The sequence below is a fragment of the Engystomops pustulosus genome, chromosome 5 (genome assembly GCF_040894005.1).
Source record: "Engystomops pustulosus chromosome 5, aEngPut4.maternal, whole genome shotgun sequence".
Lineage (NCBI taxonomy): Eukaryota > Metazoa > Chordata > Amphibia > Anura > Leptodactylidae > Engystomops > Engystomops pustulosus.
Window position 1 is genome coordinate 153,239,054 of NC_092415.1, and position 20,509 is coordinate 153,259,562.

Here is a 20,509-nt window from a genome sequence, read left to right on the forward strand (position 1 = left end):
ATGATCACCTTGTTATTCCCTGTCCTGTGGATAAGGGATAACTTCTATACTTTAGACAACCCCTTTAAGGGACTTCTATGTATACTGGAAAATACAAAAACATACTTTTCTTTTGTAGAGTACAGCCAGATGCTTCACAGTATAAGCCAGGGATGGGTGGTCTGGAGACAGAGCCCTCCTCCTGATGTCTAAAGCTCTCTCGTATAGTTCCTCTGCTTTGTCATATTGCTTTTTCTCATTATATAGAGCGGCTAGATTGTTCAAGGACTGGGCACAGTCAGGATGTTCTGGACCAAGCACACGTTCTCTCATTTCTAATGATCGCTTAAGGAACATTTCTGCTGTTCTACAAAGATAAAAATACAAAAACAAAAAGTAGTAAATGCAAAAAGAAATGTTTAACACAGGTGGCCATATACATTAGACTAAGTCTTTAGTTGATAGGCTACACAGAATGCTACACAGTTCAGACTAGGACACAACGTACACACAGTCCATTATACAGTTTTCACTCGTGGATCACTCATTGACTACAATTTGAGAAGATCTATGAAAAACAGAAAAAAAAATGCCAGATTTTCACAGGTGAGACTCTAATTGGATGTAAAAGATGCTTGGTCACCAACTGTTCATTCAACTGCTTAGGTGAGGGAAACGTACCAACATGCTAAATTTCCACAGGTCTGGTCCTGTTTTCCAGCAAATTTAAGGGAAACTGTAATCAGGGAGGTCATTTTTTTACCTGCAGACAGGTTACAATCATCTATGGCATGTTCACTTCAAAAATGCCTTTGTCAGCAATATGAATAAATCCAGTGCGTTTCCAATTATTTCACATTACCTGGCTCACTGCCAGCAAGATGTACCAAGTCCCAGGAAGGGGGCAGTCATCTTCTCCTTAACTACTCCTCCTCCTCACTCAGGGAGCAGGGAAGAGGATGAGGTAGAGAGAGGGAATGAGGTGAAGACACCTTGTGCCATTTGGTCCTCCCCCCCCCCCCCCCTTTCCCAGGACTCAGCACATGCCTCTGGCAGGGGGCCAGATAATAGAAGCACTGGATTTATTCATATTACTGACAAAGGCATTTTTGAAATCGACATGCCATAGGATATTCAACCAATGCACATGTGCTATTTAACAGACATAGAGCTCACACATTAAACATCTGTGACGATTTTTCTCTGTCCGTTCTTTCCTCCATAAGAATTTTACGAAGGCACCTTGAAAAAGGTTTTATGTTTTAGTTTATGTATAATTTTATCTCCTTCTATGTATGAACACAAAGGTCAATTACTCATTGGAGAACAAATAATAATATTTTTTGGACTATATCACATCCAGAAAAGATATGCAGATTTCTTGTGTTATACATTAGTTTTTTAATTACTGTTTTAAACACTGGTCTTTAACTATTGTTGTTTATTATGGTATCGATATAAGCCAATTGAATTAAATATATTGTTTGTATATTTGGTAACAATCTGAGACAGTTTCTATTTTAGTGCCCACATTCTCTGTACATAGGATATTCAAACCTGTCTTCTGGCAAAATTTACTTCCCTGATGACAGGTTCCCTTTTATATGGTATGACATGCATGAAAGGGGGAAAGTCAAAAGCTGCCACACAATGCGACAGCTCATCATACATTTCCCCCCATTGGGCACTAGATATTCTATACATATCTAATTTAATTGGTTTTCCAAAATATTGATATAGATGGCTCATCCACAGGATAAGCTGGGGCCCAACACTTAGAGCCCCCACTGATCAGGTAATTTGAGTGCTACATCAATTCAGAAAACAGAGCCATCACAACAGCCCTGTGTATGGGCCAGCCTTATTGTAACTGCAGCTCAGCTCCAAATAAAATGAATATCGGATCTCCACTGATAGGTCATGGGTTAACATATTTTGGATAACCCCTTTATATGAAAATGCAAGCAAAATTTTTCCAGGAATAGGCCAGCTTCAAGAAACTGTATTATTGTAGTCTGCAATTGGTCATCCATAGAACAACTACAGACTGTTCTAAATATCACAATATAAAGAGAGAGTCAACCTCTTCCAGAAGCAACCGCTGTGATATTATATTCTGATCTGATGCACTTCTCTAGCACATTATACCAGAGCTCACTAATGTATAATATGTATGTATAACACTGGGCTCAGAATCGAAATAGGGGCAACAGCACTATGGAATTTCAATGTTCAGCAATGCCAAATAAATTAAAGCTATATATCGGAATAATGGAAAATGAAATATTCTTATTGTTTCCATGAACTCAACATGAAGTAATGGGTTTTCTGAATTAAAACACAACTAATAGCTAGTTTTCTATAAATCAGAAAAAATTAAATATCCAATACACAGTCAAAATAAATCATGGTGAGAGATAAATGATTGATAAACTTTAGTCAGTTTTCCGTACTTACTCTAGGTTGTTCTGCAAATAATATAGAACTCCCAGTTCGTTCAGGGTCCTTGCATTATCGGAAGTATCTTTGCCCAGTGTCAGTTCCTCCAGCTGAAGAGCCCGACGCCTCAATAGAGCAAATCCATACTAAACCGAATATGGAAAACAGCCCTTTTATAATAACAGTGGAATATAACACACATGAAACATTGTTTTCTGGCAGCACTGTGAAAGATAAGTAAAAAGAAAACTGTGCAGCTACAGTACTGCTCCACAGTACTCTCTATAATTGGTCAAAGATATTTAGTAATGTCCAGCCAATAATTAATGGTCTGGGGGGAAGACTCATTTTGAGTGAGTATGGCCTCTGAGCTATGCTGGATCTGCCCTTTGTAAACCATAAACGTGAGCCAAAAAGCACATATTGACAATGTTTTTTTAAATGCCTCATTACAGGTGCGAAATACATACATCTAGCTATAATAATATGTTGTGTAAAGTAACAGCTCCTTCCTAGATTCACTTTCATGAAGAATAATGGAAGAGTAACATTACCACACTCCCTTTCCTTCTTGCCACTTTCTGGCGGATTCTGAAGGATCTCTTCCTCAGTTGTTCAGCTTGCTCATATCTGTGAACAACAGAAATAGTTATACACGTCACTGCGTCATCAGTGAAAATGAGTGGAATTTTCTGGGATGTTACATAGGGTCTGTGATTTGTTACATTAATGCATGCGTGTGTTAGTAAGCTCTACCTCATGCAATAGTATGGAGCATGATATAATTCATTGCACGTGTGTCAGGTATATTAGTCAGATGTCTTACTTGTTTTGCTTCTGGTACAACACGGCTAATGCGTCAAGCTCCCAGGCTACTCTCAGGTGTTCACTACCATAAGCATTTTCACTTATTTCTAGAGCTTGTTTATAAAGCTGCTCAGCATTTCCAAATTTCTTGGATTGTACATAGACTCCCGCCAGCTGGTGCAGAGACTGAGCTACACTGGGGTGATCCGGATCTAGGGCAGTCTCTCTGATCTCTAATGAACGTTGGAGAGGGGTCACAGCCTACACATTAAAACAAGCATAAGACTGTAGTACTACAACCTAGAACTGCAAAGAGGAATACAAGATTGTGTAAATCATTATACCCAGCATAGAACTCATGAAAACATTTTCCAACCAAGCTGAAAAAGATACATGGACAGAACCAGAACAGGCAACAAATACAAATTTGGCTACATCTTTGTATTTTTTGTTTACCAAGAACCTATGAACTGAATAGAGATTGGGTATGTAAACCTTAAGAGCCACAATGAAAAGGCCACAAATACAACTTTAATTAAACTTTTGGCCATGTTCAAAGTGGCATTCGAATAGAAGCCTGGCCCTATCTTTTATGTATGTTCCACTGTTTACATGCAAAACATGTGGTGCTTGTTCCCAATTGCATACGTTTCAGTGGAAATGCATACACCATTAGACCAAGCAGCTCCCCTTTGCATTCAAATTGCATTTCAATCTTGTGAATGCTGCTTAAGGCCCGGACCTTCAATGCGTAGCAAAGGAGTCTTTTATATCAATCATGCTCAGTAAAGTCACTAGATACTGCGAAAGGGACTTAAAAACCACTTCCGTGAGTGGGCAGCCTAAAGCATGGTAAGTCCTGTTTGCAAAATTTTCCACAATCCCTTCCCTTTGGTGTTGATTGATGGCTGCGCATTGTGAGGAACTGTTATGCTTGAGATCATCCACATGGACTTTGTAAGCACATTTACTTACATTTATAAAAAAAAAAATTCTAAATTGCATTCATCTAACAGACCAGGAGAGCCTTTTAAAAAGATCACCTCCTGATATGCCAGCTATACAGAATACTTGTATTTTTATTCTTCTTACTCTTGGTTTTCCCTCTCCTGTTCCTTCTAAAAATATATGAATAAATGTCCAACTGAGGTCAAATCAGTTTTGATGAGGTCAAATCAATACCAAACCCTGTATAGACAAACCACTCTGCAAAGGAGATTTAAAGGCACCATTCGCACATTTCTAAGGGCAGATGTACACTAGTGTTTTCAGTCCATAAATCAAGGACCTTGCACCATCCGGTTTCATGGACAGTAAAGAGGGCGAGATTCTGTGCATCACAGTGATATATGGTGTGATCTTGTTCTCAGTTTGGTGCTGCTTTTTTGCAGGAAAGCATGGACTCCTTTCATCATATATCACTATGATGCTTGGAGTCCCGTCCACTGTACTCTGGTCACACTGTGAAACAGTACTTCATGGTTGGTGATTCAGAGGCTGACAATTACAGTAAGTAACTGTCCAAAGAGGAATATTTGAGTAACATTACAACTATTACTTGTTTAACAAATCTTTTTAAAGGCAATAAGCAAGAGACCTGACTAAGTAGACCCAAGTCTTTAAGGAAACGCCCAAGCGTTTCATAGAGGTCTGCCAAACAGGTCATGCTCTCCTCTCCTTCACAGCTTTTTTCATATTGCTTCAAAGCATCAAAGTATTCAGTGGCCATTGAGTTCTTGTCTTTCCCAACAAGTTGCCAGTAATTGAGCAATTCAGCAAAGTGCCCCCTGTGGATAAAGAAAACAGATGTAAAACTTGTTTCATAAAGCACGAGTTGCAAAACTCAAATCAAACAAGTCACACAATGAAGAACACTTTACAGAAAATGATTGTTCTCTGACAAACCTACCTTTTGTAAAGATTCTGAGAAACAAACAGGTTCATTAGACAAAGATGAAGTTTCTGCTTTTCCCCTTGTTGCTGGAATAGCCATGTGAGCTCATCCGCACTTCTCCAAGTCACTCTTTCCCGACTAGAATTAGGAAAAAAAATAAAGAAAAAAGGTCAAAGTGGGGATCGTAATCCATGTTACATTAGTGTGAGCACGAAAAGTTAACAGCTTTCCTGCTGTGAAGATGGTGTCAGAAGAGCAGAGGCTGGTGTGAGGGGTGAAGAGTGTAGGGCAGTGATGGCGAACCTTCTAGGCACTGAGTGCCAAAACTACAAGCAAAAGCCAGATATTTTCACAAAGTGCCAAATGACAATTTAAAGTAATTCACAAGTTTCAAACGTATCGGCGCCCTGAGGACCCCAATACAGGAGTAAGAAGGAGAAATTTGGATTGTTATTGTAGATTCCCTCTAAAGTCCTCTTAACAGGATGAATCATGAGTCCGGAGAAGAGGCTACAATGATAATCAAGCTCTGTCCACACCTCCCTGATTCAGGTCTTGAGTCCTGAATGCTGACCATTGTGCTGGGCAATGGCCTGGGTGCCCAAAGAGAGGGCTCCGAGTGCCACCTCTGGCACCCGTGCCATAGGTTCGCCACCACTGGTGTAGGGTATAGTTGCAGAGAGAGACAGAGAAAGTTATGTACCATCATGGACTGGGAACAGGGGAGATCTTCTACCTCTACTCTTTGCTGGAGATTTTTGCATCTACAGATCTGCAGAAACAAGGCACTACTACTAGCTACACACAGAGAGCATGTGCAGAGTGAGCAGGGAGCAGCAGCCCTACCCCTCCAGCAATTACAATCTTTCCAGTTTATTGAGTAAACAAGCTACAGTCTCACATACATAAGCCAGGGGAGACAGCTACTGCCACAACAAGCAAACTGAGGAGGATAGCAAACTGTGGGGCATAGATAATTAAAGTAATAGACAAAATTATCACACATCACAAGAGCTATTGAAAGGTATTAGATACACATCCAAAGCTATAAACACAAAAGGCAATTTTTGGACTAATCAAAGCGAAACATTTAAAAGTTACATGGCTCCTAAATATGGAGCCTATAATCTACAATACTGCACTGCCATGTGTCTCCACATTTATTTTCCTATCCTGCTTCAGAAGTTGCTAGTATGTAGTATTTACCACCTCTAGAATGTAAGAAACCCTTTTTAAAGAAAACGCAAAACCGCACCAAGTTTAACGACAAATGTCGTTAACGGCATTTGTATTAGTAATGTAAACCTTTACCTTAGCTGTGAAGTGAAGTATTGTATGAGTTTCTCTCTGTACTCAGATACAATATTGTGTCCTCCTTGCATATACTCCAGTCTCACAGCTTCCCACGCCTGGGGAGAGAAAGGAGATGGCAATAATATTTCCCAAGAATACAGACAATAATCTTTCGAACTAATATACAAAATATCACATGCAACTTTGTATTTCTCCAGAGACTCTAAGGATCAAGATTTCCATGAAGACTCATGAGGTGTTCTAACATACCTGGAGATGCTGAAATTGAAGGAGTCCACAGCTATATCGGAGTATAACCATCCTAAAAAGATGGTGTACCAAAAATGTCAATATTGGCCACGTCAACCCAGTACAGAGTTCCATCAGTTCACATTCACTCACTCCATTGTGGCTTACGCTGATCAGACAGAGGACCTACAGTCAGGTGAAAAAGAGTATTAATATGGTCAACCACTAAACTAGTACAGAGACTCTTTCCCATTCTTTACCATAGCATGTACTTACCCAGATAGAAAAGTCCAAAAGGGAGCAGAAAACAAAGAGAACAAGTAGTAAAATATTAATACTAGCAGGAACTATGCATAACTACAAGGGGATTTAACCCAAGTTTCTGGTCCAAAATCTGATCAAAATTCTGTTGTTGGGTTTTCCAACATAGATTTTCCCCGACATACCCTATATTCTGAGCGGTATCTGTCTGGATTGCACTCAGAACATAGGGCATGTGGCTTCTTTTTCCTGCATGCGCACAATGCCTCTCGTGGAAAAAAGACACGACAACCTCCAATTAACTTCAATGAGGGAAATGCAATGTGAACCAGACCTAACAGCCCTAGAACAGGCAGAGATTGCATGGAATAAGTGCTGATCAATAATATGAAAAGAAAGTCCATGAAAATTATCTGGTATGAATATACTGTTATACTCGCTTCTCTCCGTGCTCCAGTTCACCGTTACTGCCAGCTTCTGTCTCTATATAGAGACCAGCAAAGCCACCTTGACCTAAGCTGCACCCCTGCTACTGCCTGCAACTCATGCTTTAGCAGGCCTACATGATAAAATGATAAATGTGGTATATCTTAAGACGTTACAACAACCGCTGCTTGGTTTACCAAGCAACTAAATTTAGCAACACGCTGTCACATATTAATCTACACATAAAGTCTCACTCTTATCCCATAAGGATCTTAAAAGGGAACCTGTCACCACATCTGAACATATACAGCTAGTGACAGGTTCCCATAGAGTGCTATTAACTTACCGACACCCTTCTTTTAGCTAAAAATAGTTTCCTTTACATCCACCTAAATCAACTTTATCTTATCTTATATTATTTGGCATCAGCCAGCACTTCCCATCTACTCCTCCCCATGTCCTATGCCTCTTCTCAGCATGTCATGTGACCAGGGTGATGTCTTCTAAGGTCCTTTACCCAGTTAACTTTGCAACATCTACCCCATGTATGTATCTGATAACATGGTGTTATCATGGTATGATCACAGCTGCCTCCACGGATTTCTACTCCTCGCCTTGGGGGCTGCTTTGATTCCTTGTCATCAGATACATAGATGGGGTGGGCTGTACTGTAACAGGACCTTAGATGACATCACCCTGGTCACATGACATTAAGTGGCCAATGATGTAACAGAGCTCTCTTTCAATGTTCCACATGGCGGCATATTCAGTAGTAGTGAGACCTGTCAATCAGGTACAAGGAGACAGGGCAATGCACGTAACCCATGATTATGCAAGGCCTTATTGGACTCACGTAGTGACATTGGACTCAGGTGACTTGCATGTAAGTTTACAAACGGATTTTCTTTTTAACATTGCCATGAAAATGAGCCAATTTGGGATAAGGGCAATGCTTTTTAATCATATTTTTTTAATGAAGTCTTTATTTTGGGTGGGTTCATTTGCATGGCAGGTTCTATTAATGTTTAGTACAAACATATAGTAAAAGAGTTTTTGTGTTGTGTTTGTACCCTGACATTACAAACTACACACAAGAAATGATTTCTGGCTTGAGCTCCAAACATTTGGGTTCTCACCTCTCTCATGAGCTCCTTGTCTCTTGCAGTTGATAGAAATTCCTGCACTGTGTGAAGGGCAAGTCGATACAACGAAACTGTATCTTGACAGTGTAGACAAAGCTGCAGGACATCAGACACGTCCCCCATATTCCCTGCCCTGTACACAAGACAGAATTTATATTTTTTACTTCTTGAATTTCAAAAGCCAGGGTGCCAGCGCACCCTGCGCTGTAAGATGTAGCTGTATTTTAACTCACCAGATCAGTATTCTAGCCAACAAAGTTACGTATAGAGGATTGCAGGTTGTAGCAGACCGACAATGTCTTTCCAGTTTTCTCTCCTGGGAAAAATTACAAAAGATATAGCATCACCGCAGCAAGAAATGCTCCATAGTCCTACTGAATCACTAGACATTATGTAGACAAGTTGGGCAATCTGTAATAGTAAAGGATGTAACCAGATTATGAACATTTAGAGGAACAGGAAATAAAACACTTGATCCAATAAGTAAAAGATAGGAAAATATACCTGTTCTTTAGATAACGAAATACTAGTTGCACTGCATTCAACATTGATAAGAGATTTCACATCCTTTGGGTTCAGTGGATCCAGATGGAGAGTTGGCCACAACCTGTAGTCAATCACATATATAATATAACAAAGGTTGTTATCTTCTAAATGCCTCGGCTATAGAAAATGTATGAGCAAAGGCAGCCAATACATGTTTTATTTTTCAACAGATTCCAAAGCTAAGATAAGATTCTCTATCAATCTACTGCATGGGAATTCTACTGTTTCTCATAGAGAAAAGAAACACTTCAGGTCTATGACGGACGCTCATCACAAGACCCTATAAATAGAAAAGCATCTGTGTAAAAAATGTAAAAAAAACATTTTTTGCTGGATTCCACAGACCTGAAGAACAAGGTGTTACCATTCTCCTACTTCCAGCAGTATATTGGGACCACAATTTAACAAAACACACAACTCCTGACACACAAGGAAGTAAAATACAGCAGGTACCCGGGCAGAATCTGCACCTGGGCAGCAGTGAACTGGAGATAGCAATTATGTTCAGCCATTTTATGAATGTATTTATGCGGATGCATATCCCTTTATTCTTTTTAATCACTAATGAAACATAACTGAACATAAAATAGGAAAGGAGGATATAATACGGATACTATAATAGATTTTGAGGAGTGATATCTAGTATTAAGTAAGTGATAATATACATTATAGTCAAGGAACTTACCTCCATGCTTGGGGACAAGTTTCAACATTTACGGAGACGATTACACGAACATTTACCGGTAAGGGATCGATCAGCCATTTCATGTGTTTTTCAGATTGCTGGAAAACATATAAATCCTTATTACACTTTTCACTTTTCTTATTATATAGTATTGATCTTTGAGTTTTATTAGTTTAATACTTTACTAAAATATACATTTTGTGTAGTTTTGCACAACTACCCATTGCGAAAAGACAGGGAACTTTTTCCTTGTCTTCTTTGCCCTTACATGTTACACTCATTAATGGGTGAGATCTATCAGTGTCTGAAGTAAAACTTTGCCTTGAAGACCAAGCAGGCGCCCATTACTGCATTTTACACATGAAATATGACTTTACCACTGGGCTGAAGGTTTGTAAACCACGCACACTGACATACTGGTGTGTGTTCCCTCTTAAAGGATATGAAGCTAAACGCAGAGCAGATCCTGCCAAATTTCTCCACAAATATACCCCAATAAAAGATGTACTAACACCCCAAAAGTATTATATCAGCTAATAAGTGAAAATAGAAAACTAGAAAAGTTATGCATAATAACCTGTACCTGATTGGTTGCTAATTTTAACACTTTTCTACAGAATCTAATGCTAGATTTTAATTTCTGCAAGTAGTGATATGGAATTATTATATTATCACATATAACCATATTTACCACATTATCATATGCACCCTGGATCAGCTGAATGGGTGGTTGCAAGAGTTGGATGCATATAAATGCGCATATATTTTAACTTATTTGTGTGTTACTAGATTAAAATACAGTTTTCCTCTATTTGGAAATCTATGAGGTGCGCATGCATTTCTCCAACCTAGTTTCCAAGAAGATGCAGAAGAAGGTGGGTAGTCGTGTGGGTATCTGGCTTCCGTGTGTGAACAATTACCTGGAGACATCGAGAGGAGTTAGCATACTAAAAATTTAGAAATCCCTCTTTATTCCACTACAGAGGTGGTGAGATGTTCCTTGGAAGCCTTAATTCATTAATACTGAGCTCTATCAATTTGACTTTTTGATCTCATATCAGTGGCACCCCCTAGGCTGTAAATTTTCACATTAACCCCAACAGCACACAATCACACAAAAAAGATGGTATTCTTGCAAACCTCGATTTGATCAATGGAGTCAATTATAATGATGATGTTTCCTTGATAGCGGCTGGAAAGTTTCTCAAGCCAGTGAGGAAATTCTTCCAGGAACTTGCCAGGGTCCATGGAAAATGAGGACACTGACCAGGAGTGTTGCATTAGCTAAGAGGAAAAATTGAGATCATATCTACATAACATTAAGAATATTACACATAAAAGGCAAATACCATAAGAGTTCACATAGGACCATAGCAGATTTAGAGTCTACTTTACACAGCTGCACACATGGCTTCCATGTGTGATGTCACCATAATAATCCAGATTTTTCCTTTTTTTTCATTATCTGTTCAGAAATGTATCAAATGTAGAACCCTTAAAGGGGTATTCCGGGAATATGAACGTCTTACACAAAAACCCATGATGATATAAATAAATGAATACAACAATACTCAATGTCATTAGTCACAAAACGGAGCTAAAATAATATGATTTTATGATTTACAAAATTTATGGCCTCTCTAAAGTAGGTGGAGTTATCACTAAGATGGCCGCCACTGGAAAGTACAAGTCCCATGATCCTTTAGTTCTCAGTAACTCCTCCTACCACTTATGCTCTGCTCCCAGTGATGATATAACAGGTTTTCTTGCTCTGTTACCATAGTAATGATGTGTAACTGCCATCACCACAACACTGACCATACTGGATGCACTGCAACCAACCGACTACAGCCAAATGTAGTGGTGATCACATGACCCTGTGCAGGCAGGTACAGGACATGTGATGTGGACATGTGACCAGCGGCCATCTTCTTTTCTGCGACGGACCGCGCGGAGGAAACTAACGGACTGATTAAAGGGCCAGTAGCATTTTAATTCTCCATTACAGTCTATGTCACCAGCATTTTCTGCTAAGGGGAGCAAAATTTTAAATAACAACTAATTACACATTAGCTTATATTTTGAGTGCCCACTTGTATATGAATTATGCCGATTCCTGGAATACCCCTTTAAGCATTCCTATGACAAGAGAGAACACTATACTGACCAATGACCATCGTTGTGATGTTTATCTTTCACACCCTAAGTCAGTGGTATAGGGAACATTACCTTAAGAGTGAGTCGCTTTATGATCAAAGCTGGCTCCGAGCTGGTTGACATTGGTTTCCCAACAAAGTGATACAACATAAGAGTGTTGGGTGAAAGCTTCTGCTGTAGTTGAATCCTGCACAAATAGACAATTATTATTGGGAACATGAACTGCTGAAATGGATACAGATGTCATAAGTTCAGAAAACTGGTTGTGCTGACAGGTGAATACTTAATCTTCTGACCTGTTCAAATATGAGTGAACGCTCAATAAGAAAACAAGGACTTCTCTTACACAATACTGGTGGAAACAGTTCATAAATACATGTGCCAGCAGTTTGCGAATTTATTTATGTGCAGTCTATGCCAGAATATTGGCCCAACTACTTACTAAATGTGGCCCATTGTGTGGGAGACGGTCCAGAACGCTTGGGACCAAAGTGGGGGGTTTGGAACACTAAACCTCATATCCATAAAGGACCTGTATTTAGTTTAGTCCCCCAAATGTCCCTGACATGTTCTCCTTAAGGAGATGTTCTCACCACATTTGTGCCAGTCACTGTACTTTCTGTAGAGTCCATGGTATCTGAACACATACCAAGAGGATCAATGTATTGTTTGGAAGCGTAGCAGGCTCTTTTTCATTCTCAACAGCGTTTATTGTAAATATTGTTTATTTCCGTTTGTACATAAAATGTCTTTGTCAGCTGGTGTCTGGTGTCAGTTTTAGGCTAGGTTTAAACCACATTTTATGTATATGCTAAGTACACATACACTTGCTCACTTTTAATGGCAGAGGTAGGCATAGTTTTTGCCTCTGTCTGCCCAGTATACATCATATACTGTACAAAAAGCAGAATGAAAGATGTAGCAACCTATGCCCTGCTGCCTCCTGCTGAGCGATGTGTATGCTCATTTAAGACCATTGAACTCGTTTAGGGGTGGGTTTTGAAGTACTGCATCCCCCGGCCTCCGCTGAGCCAATATGTCTCCAGTTATGTCACTGTTCATAAAAAGATTGGGAAAACACCCCAATGTTCACTTCTACCCCCACATTTAGGGGTGGGGGGAGGCACTGGGTGACGTATACCACTGTATAGCATATAGTGGAATACGTCTGTACCATAAATTGTAAGGACATTGTATCCTTACAAATGGCAAACACGAGATATGAATGCAGATTTACACGACCCCACCTACGAGATCTAAATGCAGACTTATATATCCCTACACATAAAAGAAAAATACTAAAAAAGCTTTGAAGGTCAAATACCACTTTGAGAGGAGAAGAGTTTTCCCAGAACCCGGTCCTCCAGATATAAGTAGTGGCGGTATAGGTGCAGGAGCAGCTACTAAATCATTCAAGCGATCATAATACTAAAAGAAAAAAAAAACAAAAGAAAAAGCATTATAGACAAAATCCAGAGTCAACAAAGGGTTTTGTATAAAAAAAAGCTTCATTTTAACACTTTTACACCTTTTTTTGGATGACTAAATCTGTGGGGTTTCTTATAGTAAGGAGCGTCTTATAGTCCGAAAAATATGGCATATACATAGAAAATTAAGTGATGGCTGAAAGAAATATCTTCCCAACGGTCTTGTTGGTTCTTTAGATCAGTACTACTGTCAACAAAAGCAATTATAGCTTGAGGACTGAGCCCTGAGGATCCCCAACAATGAGAGGAAGAGGAGAAGCGAATGATCCACAAAAGGAAACACTAAAAGGGGGAGATCAGAGATATAGGAAGAAAACTAAGAGTGTGCAGTGTCCTTCAGGGCACTTGAAAGAGCAGTTTCAGAGCACTTGAAAGAGCCAGTGGCTCATTGTAATGAATGAGCTGCAAAAATGCCATATATTGCTATACAGAAGTATTGAGAAGGAAGAGAAAATAGTGGGGGATTTTTTAGAGCCAGGCGCCAAAATGTGTGCACAAAAAAGGGGGGGGGGGAAGGGGGGTGTGTGTTAGGGTGGAGTTGCAGCGTCAGACCCCAGAGCTGGATGGGGATCCAGATCAAATGTGCAGTGATAAGGAAAAAACGGGGTCGAAGTAGTAAGACGCGCCCGGACCTAACCTGCACGGTTCTAAATACCTCTCCATTCCGAAAAACCTCACCAGCCTCATCGTACCCTTTCCTCCCTCACCAGGAACGGACACTTAGGCAGCACAGAACCTGCCACACAAACAGCAGGACTCCCTGCAGGTACCTCTTTTGCGACCACATTCCACCTTTCATCATCTTTTCATCTGTCACTAACCATTTGCCTGTTTATCCACTCATCCATAGAGGCTTTTATTATTTTATTTAATAGAGGCTTTATATTACATTTAATAATAATATTACATATTACATATATACTATATAACACTTTAATAGAGGCTTTATATTACATATAATAACACTTGGTGAATCAATTATCTAACCAATCAATCAATCAACTTTTCATTTGTTCATCATGACCATCATTGATTTAATTTAATTATTTATTTATTTTCCATTACCTCTACATTATATTCCCCCCTTTTTTACCATTGTTTTTACCATTGTTTTAACCATTGTTTGTACCAAATCGTATGCCTTCATGCTTACTAATTACTAATTACTAACCATGACATGTTCTGTTTTCTGTTTTTGTCTTGTATTATGTAATTTTACAGTGTTTGACCTGATGAAGACGCCATTACGGCGTTGAAACGCGTAGTCACATTCTAAAATTAAAACCCTCAATATTCCACTTTGGATGTAGCGCGTCTTACTACTTCGACCCCGTTTTTTCCTTATCAATACAGAAGTATTGCAGTATATGGTAGGAGCGATCTGACCATCTAGGGGTAATGTACCCTGGATGGTCTAAGAAACAGTGAAAAAAGAAAAAGAAAAAAAAAAAAAAGTTTAAAAAATAAAAAAATTTAATAAAATATAAAAAATTCAAATCACCCCCCTTTCGCTAGAACTGATATAAAACATAATAAACAGCAGAGGTCGCATTAACGCCTCACCACGCGTCATAGACGCGTGATGAGGCGCCATTACCCCCCAAAATAATTGCCATGCGTAAAGTTACGCTTGGCAATTATTCCTTGCAGCGCGCAGGCTGAGCGGTTCGGCGCGCGCTGCAAAAGAGGTAAATGTCGCGCGATCACAGCGCGCGCCGGGCCGCTCAGCGCGACACGTGACACAGTGATCAGTGTCATCAGCGCTCCGGAGCGAGAGCGCAGGCCCCGGGAGACCTGTGGACAGCGGGGCTGCTGCTCCCTGTCCTGCTCCATCTCCCTACCTGCCCGCAGCTGGCTGTGTTTATGTCGGGACTTCAGAGCAAGGCCGGGTGAGTGTGTGCAGTGTTCTGTGTGTGCTGTGTAGTGGTGTGGAGTGTGTGCTGTGTGTAGTGGAGTGGAGTGTGTGCTGTATGTAGTGGAGTGGAGTGTGTGTAGTGGAGTGGAGTGTGTGTAGTGGAGTGGAGTGTGTGCTGTGTGTAGTGTAGTGGAGTGGAGTGTGTGCTGTGTGTAGTGTAGTGGAGTGGAGTGTGTGCTGTGTGTAGTGTAGTGGAGTGGAGTGTGTGCTGTGTTCTGTGTGTGAGTGGAGTGTGTGCTGTGTTCTGTGTGTGCTGTGTAGTGGTGTGGAGTGTGTGCTGTGTGTAGTGGAGTGTGTAGTGGAGTGGAGTGTGTGGAGTGGAGTGGAGTGTGTGCTGTGTGTAGTGTAGTGTAGTGGAGTGTGTGCTGTGTGTAGTGTAGTGGAGTGTGTGCTGTGTGTAGTGTAGTGGAGTGGAGTGTGTGCTGTGTTCTGTGTGTGAGTGGAGTGTGTGCTGTGTTCTGTGTGTGAGTGGAGTGTGTGCTGTGTTCTGTGTGTGAGTGGAGTGTGTGCTGTGTTCTGTGTGTGAGTGGAGTGTGTGCTGTGTTCTGTGTGTGAGTGGAGTGTGTGCTGTGTGTAGTGTAGTGGACTGTGTGCTGTGTGTAGTGTAGTGGAGTGTGTGCTGTGTGTAGTGGAGTGTGTGCTGTGTGTAGTGGAGTGGAGTGTGTGCTGTGTTCTGTGTGTGCTGTGTGTAGTGTAGTGGAGTGGAGTGTGTGCTGTGTGTAGTGTAGTGGAGTGTGTGCTGTGTGTAGTGTAGTGGAGTGTGTGCTGTGTGTAGTGTAGTGGAGTGTGTGCTGTGTGTAGTGGAGTGGAGTGTGTGCTGTGTGTAGTGGTGTGGAGTGTGTGCTGTGTGTAGTGGTGTGGAGTGTGTGCTGTGTGTAGTGTAGTGGAGTGTGTGCTGTGTGTAGTGTAGTGGAGTGTGTGCTGTGTGTAGTGGAGTGGAGTGTGTGCTGTGTGTAGTGGAGTGGAGTGTGTGCTGTGTGTAGTGTAGTGGAGTGTGTGCTGTGTGTAGTGTAGTGGAGTGTGTGCTGTGTGTAGTGTAGTGGAGTGTGTGCTGTGTGTAGTGTAGTGGAGTGTGTGCTGTGTGTAGTGTAGTGGAGTGTGTGCTGTGTGTAGTGTAGTGGAGTGTGTGCTGTGTGTAGTGTAGTGGAGTGTGTGCTGTGTGTAGTGTAGTGGAGTGTGTGCTGTGTGTAGTGTAGTGGAGTGTGTGCTGTGTGTAGTGTAGTGGAGTGTGTGCTGTGTGTAGTGTAGTGGAGTGTGTGCTGTGTGTAGTGTAGTGGAGTGTGTGCTGTGTGTAGTGTAGTGGAGTGTGTGCTGTGTGTAGTGTAGTGGAGTGTGTGCTGTGTGTAGTGTAGTGGAGTGTGTGCTGTGTGTAGTGTAGTGGAGTGTGTGCTGTGTGTAGTGTAGTGGAGTGTGTGCTGTGTGTAGTGTAGTGGAGTGTGTGCTGTGTGTAGTGTAGTGGAGTGTGTGCTGTGTGTAGTGTAGTGGAGTGTGTGCTGTGTGTAGTGTAGTGGAGTGTGTGCTGTGTGTAGTGTAGTGGAGTGTGTGCTGTGTGTAGTGTAGTGGAGTGTGTGCTGTGTGTAGTGTAGTGGAGTGTGTGCTGTGTGTAGTGGAGTGGAGTGTGTGCTGTGTGTAGTGGAGTGGAGTGTGTGCTGTGTGTAGTGGAGTGGAGTGTGTGCTGTGTGTAGTGGAGTGGAGTGTGTGCTGTGTGTAGTGGAGTGGAGTGTGTGCTGTGTGTAGTGGAGTGGAGTGTGTGCTGTGTGTAGTGGAGTGGAGTGTGTGCTGTGTGTAGTGGAGTGGAGTGTGTGCTGTGTGTAGTGGAGTGGAGTGTGTGCTGTGTGTAGTGGAGTGGAGTGTGTGCTGTGTGTAGTGGAGTGGAGTGTGTGCTGTGTGTAGTGGAGTGGAGTGTGTGCTGTGTGTAGTGGAGTGGAGTGTGTGCTGTGTGTAGTGGAGTGGAGTGTGTGCTGTGTGTAGTGGAGTGGAGTGTGTGCTGTGTGTAGTGGAGTGGAGTGTGTGCTGTGTGTAGTGTAGTGGAGTGTGTGCTGTGTGTAGTGTAGTGGAGTGTGTGCTGTGTGTAGTGTAGTGGAGTGTGTGCTGTGTGTAGTGTAGTGGAGTGTGTGCTGTGTGTAGTGGAGTGTGTGCTGTGTGTAGTGTGTGGAGTGGAGTGGAGTGTGTGCTGTGTGTAGTGTGTGGAGTGGAGTGGAGTGTGTGCTGTGTGTAGTGTGTGGAGTGGAGTGTGTGCTGTGTGTAGTGTGTGGAGTGGAGTGGAGTGTGTGCTGTGTGTAGTGTGTGGAGTGGAGTGGAGTGTGTGCTGTGTGTAGTGTGTGGAGTGGAGTGGAGTGTGTGCTGTGTGTAGTGTGTGGAGTGGAGTGTGTGCTGTGTGTAGTGGAGTGTGTGCTGTGTTCTGTGTGTGCTGTGTAGTGGTGTGGAGTGTGTGCTGTGTGTAGTGGAGTGTGTAGTGGAGTGGAGTGTGTGGAGTGGAGTGGAGTGTGTGCTGTGTGTAGTGTAGTGGAGTGTGTGCTGTGTGTAGTGTAGTGGAGTGTGTGCTGTGTGTAGTGGAGTGTAGTGGAGTGTGTGCTGTGTGTAGTGGAGTGGAGTGGAGTGTGTGCTGTGTGTAGTGGAGTGGAGTGTGTGCTGTGTGTAGTGGAGTGGAGTGTGTGCTGTGTGTAGTGGAGTGGAGTGTGTGCTGTGTGTAGTGTAGTGGAGTGTGTGCTGTGTGTAGTGTAGTGGAGTGTGTGCTGTGTGGAGTGGAGTGTGTGCTGTGTTCTGTGTGTGAGTGTAGTGTAGTGGAGTGTGTGCTGTGTGTAGTGGAGTGGAGTGTGTGCTGTGTGTAGTGGAGTGGAGTGGAGTGTGTGCTGTGTGTAGTGGAGTGGAGTGGAGTGTGTGCTGTGTGTAGTGGAGTGGAGTGTGTGCTGTGTGTAGTGTAGTGGAGTGTGTGCTGTGTGTAGTGTAGTGGAGTGTGTGCTGTGTGTAGTGTAGTGGAGTGTGTGCTGTGTGGAGTGGAGTGGAGTGTGTGCTGTGTGTAGTGGAGTGGAGTGTGTGCTGTGTGTAGTGGAGTGGAGTGTGTGCTGTGTTCTGTGTGTGCTGTGTGTAGTGGAGTGGAGTGTGTGCTGTGTTCTGTGTGTGCTGTGTGTAGTGGAGTGGAGTGTGTGCTGTGTGTAGTGGAGTGGAGTGTGTGCTGTGTGTAGTGGAGTGTGTGCTGTGTGTAGTGTAGTGGAGTGTGTGCTGTGTGTAGTGGAGTGGAGTGTGTGCTGTGTGTAGTGTAGTGGAGTGTGTGCTGTGTGTAGTGTAGTGGAGTGTGTGCTGTGTGTAGTGGAGTGGAGTGTGTGCTGTGTGTAGTGTAGTGGAGTGTGTGCTGTGTGTAGTGTAGTGGAGTGTGTGCTGTGTGTAGTGGAGTGGAGTGTGTGCTGTGTGTAGTGGAGTGTGTGCTGTGTGTAGTGTAGTGGAGTGTGTGCTGTGTGTAGTGTAGTGGAGTGTGTGCTGTGTGTAGTGGAGTGGAGTGTGTGCTGTGTGTAGTGTGTGGAGTGGAGTGGAGTGTGTGCTGTGTGTAGTGTGTGGAGTGGAGTGGAGTGTGTGCTGTGTGTAGTGGAGTGGAGTGGAGTGTGTGCTGTGTGTAGTGTGTGGAGTGGAGTGGAGTGTGTGCTGTGTGTAGTGGAGTGGAGTGGAGTGTGTGCTGTGTGTAGTGGAGTGGAGTGTGTGCTGTGTGTAGTGGAGTGGAGTGTGTGCTGTGTGTAGTGGAGTGGAGTGTGTGCTGTGTGTAGTGTAGTGGAGTGTGTGCTGTGTGTAGTGTAGTGGAGTGGAGTGTGTGCTGTGTTCTGTGTGTGAGTGTAGTGTAGTGGAGTGTGTGCTGTGTGTAGTGGAGTGGAGTGTGTGCTGTGTGTAGTGGAGTGGAGTGGAGTGTGTGCTGTGTGTAGTGGAGTGGAGTGTGTGCTGTGTGTAGTGTAGTGGAGTGTGTGCTGTGTGTAGTGGAGTGGAGTGTGTGCTGTGTGTAGTGTAGTGGAGTGTGTGCTGTGTGTAGTGTAGTGGAGTGTGTGCTGTGTGTAGTGTAGTGGAGTGTGTGCTGTGTGTAGTGTAGTGGAGTGTGTGCTGTGTGTAGTGTAGTGGAGTGTGTGCTGTGTGGAGTGGAGTGGAGTGTGTGCTGTGTGTAGTGGAGTGGAGTGTGTGCTGTGTGTAGTGGAGTGGAGTGTGTGCTGTGTTCTGTGTGTGCTGTGTGTAGTGGAGTGGAGTGTGTGCTGTGTTCTGTGTGTGCTGTGTGTAGTGGAGTGGAGTGTGTGCTGTGTGTAGTGGAGTGGAGTGTGTGCTGTGTGTAGTGGAGTGTGTGCTGTGTGTAGTGTAGTGGAGTGTGTGCTGTGTGTAGTGTAGTGGAGTGTGTGCTGTGTGTAGTGTAGTGGAGTGTGTGCTGTGTGTAGTGTAGTGGAGTGTGTGCTGTGTGTAGTGTAGTGGAGTGTGTGCTGTGTGTAGTGTAGTGGAGTGTGTGCTGTGTGGAGTGTAGTGGAGTGTGTGCTGTGTGGAGTGTAGTGGAGTGTGTGCTGTGTGGAGTGTAGTGGAGTGTGTGCTGTGTGTAGTGTAGTGGAGTGTGTGCTGTGTGGAGTGTAGTGGAGTGTGTGCTGTGTGTAGTGTAGTGGAGTGTGTGCTGTGTTCTGTGTGTGAGTGGAGTGTGTGCTGTGTTCTGTGTGTGAGTGGAGTGTGTGCTGTGTTCTGTGTGTGAGTGGAGTGTGTGCTGTGTGTAGTGTGTGTGTGTAGTGTAGTGGAGTGTGTGCTGTGTGTAGTGTAGTGGAGTGTGTGCTGTGTGTAGTGGAGTGGAGTGTGTGCTGTGTGTAGTGGAGTGGAGTGTGTGCTGTGTGTAGTGGAGTGGAGTGTGTGCTGTGTGTAGTGGAGTGGAGTGTGTGCTGTGTGTAGTGTAGTGGAGTGTGTGCTGTGTGTAGTGTAGTGGAGTGTGTGCTGTGTGTAGTGTAGTGGAGTGTGTGCTGTGTGTAGTGTAGTGGAGTGTGTGCTGTGTGTAGTGTAGTGGAGTGTGTGCTGTGTGTAGTGGAGTGGAGTGTGTGCTGTGTGTAGTGGAGTGGAGTGTGTGCTGTGTGTAGTGTAGTGGAGTGTGTGTAGTGTAGTGGAGTGTGTGCTGTGTGTAGTGTAGTGGAGTGTGTGCTGTGTGTAGTGTAGTGGAGTGTGTGTAGTGTAGTGGAGTGTGGAGTGTGTGTAGTGTAGTGGAGTGTGTGCTGTGTGTAGTGTAGTGGA

The 20,509-nt window shown here is 42.9% G+C and overlaps 1 protein-coding gene across 3 annotated transcripts in view; it reads right to left on the reverse strand.

The window, feature by feature from the left end:
* Window positions 1–20,509, reverse strand: part of NPHP3 (nephrocystin 3) — a 42,984-nt gene that overhangs the window by 6,709 nt on the left and 15,766 nt on the right. For all 3 annotated transcript variants that reach the window (XM_072153459.1, XM_072153460.1, XM_072153461.1), the window contains exons 11-25: window positions 13,203–13,306; window positions 11,951–12,065; window positions 10,862–11,005; window positions 9,722–9,819; window positions 8,995–9,097; window positions 8,724–8,806; window positions 8,485–8,623; window positions 6,683–6,847; window positions 6,431–6,528; window positions 5,135–5,257; window positions 4,823–5,012; window positions 3,245–3,486; window positions 2,973–3,048; window positions 2,437–2,564; window positions 106–346 (exon numbers count right to left, since the gene is read on the reverse strand). In XM_072153459.1, the coding sequence (XP_072009560.1) occupies window positions 106–346; window positions 2,437–2,564; window positions 2,973–3,048; window positions 3,245–3,486; window positions 4,823–5,012; window positions 5,135–5,257; window positions 6,431–6,528; window positions 6,683–6,847; window positions 8,485–8,623; window positions 8,724–8,806; window positions 8,995–9,097; window positions 9,722–9,819; window positions 10,862–11,005; window positions 11,951–12,065; window positions 13,203–13,306 (2,049 nt within the window). The remainder of the gene's footprint in view (window positions 1–105; window positions 347–2,436; window positions 2,565–2,972; window positions 3,049–3,244; window positions 3,487–4,822; window positions 5,013–5,134; window positions 5,258–6,430; window positions 6,529–6,682; window positions 6,848–8,484; window positions 8,624–8,723; window positions 8,807–8,994; window positions 9,098–9,721; window positions 9,820–10,861; window positions 11,006–11,950; window positions 12,066–13,202; window positions 13,307–20,509) is intronic.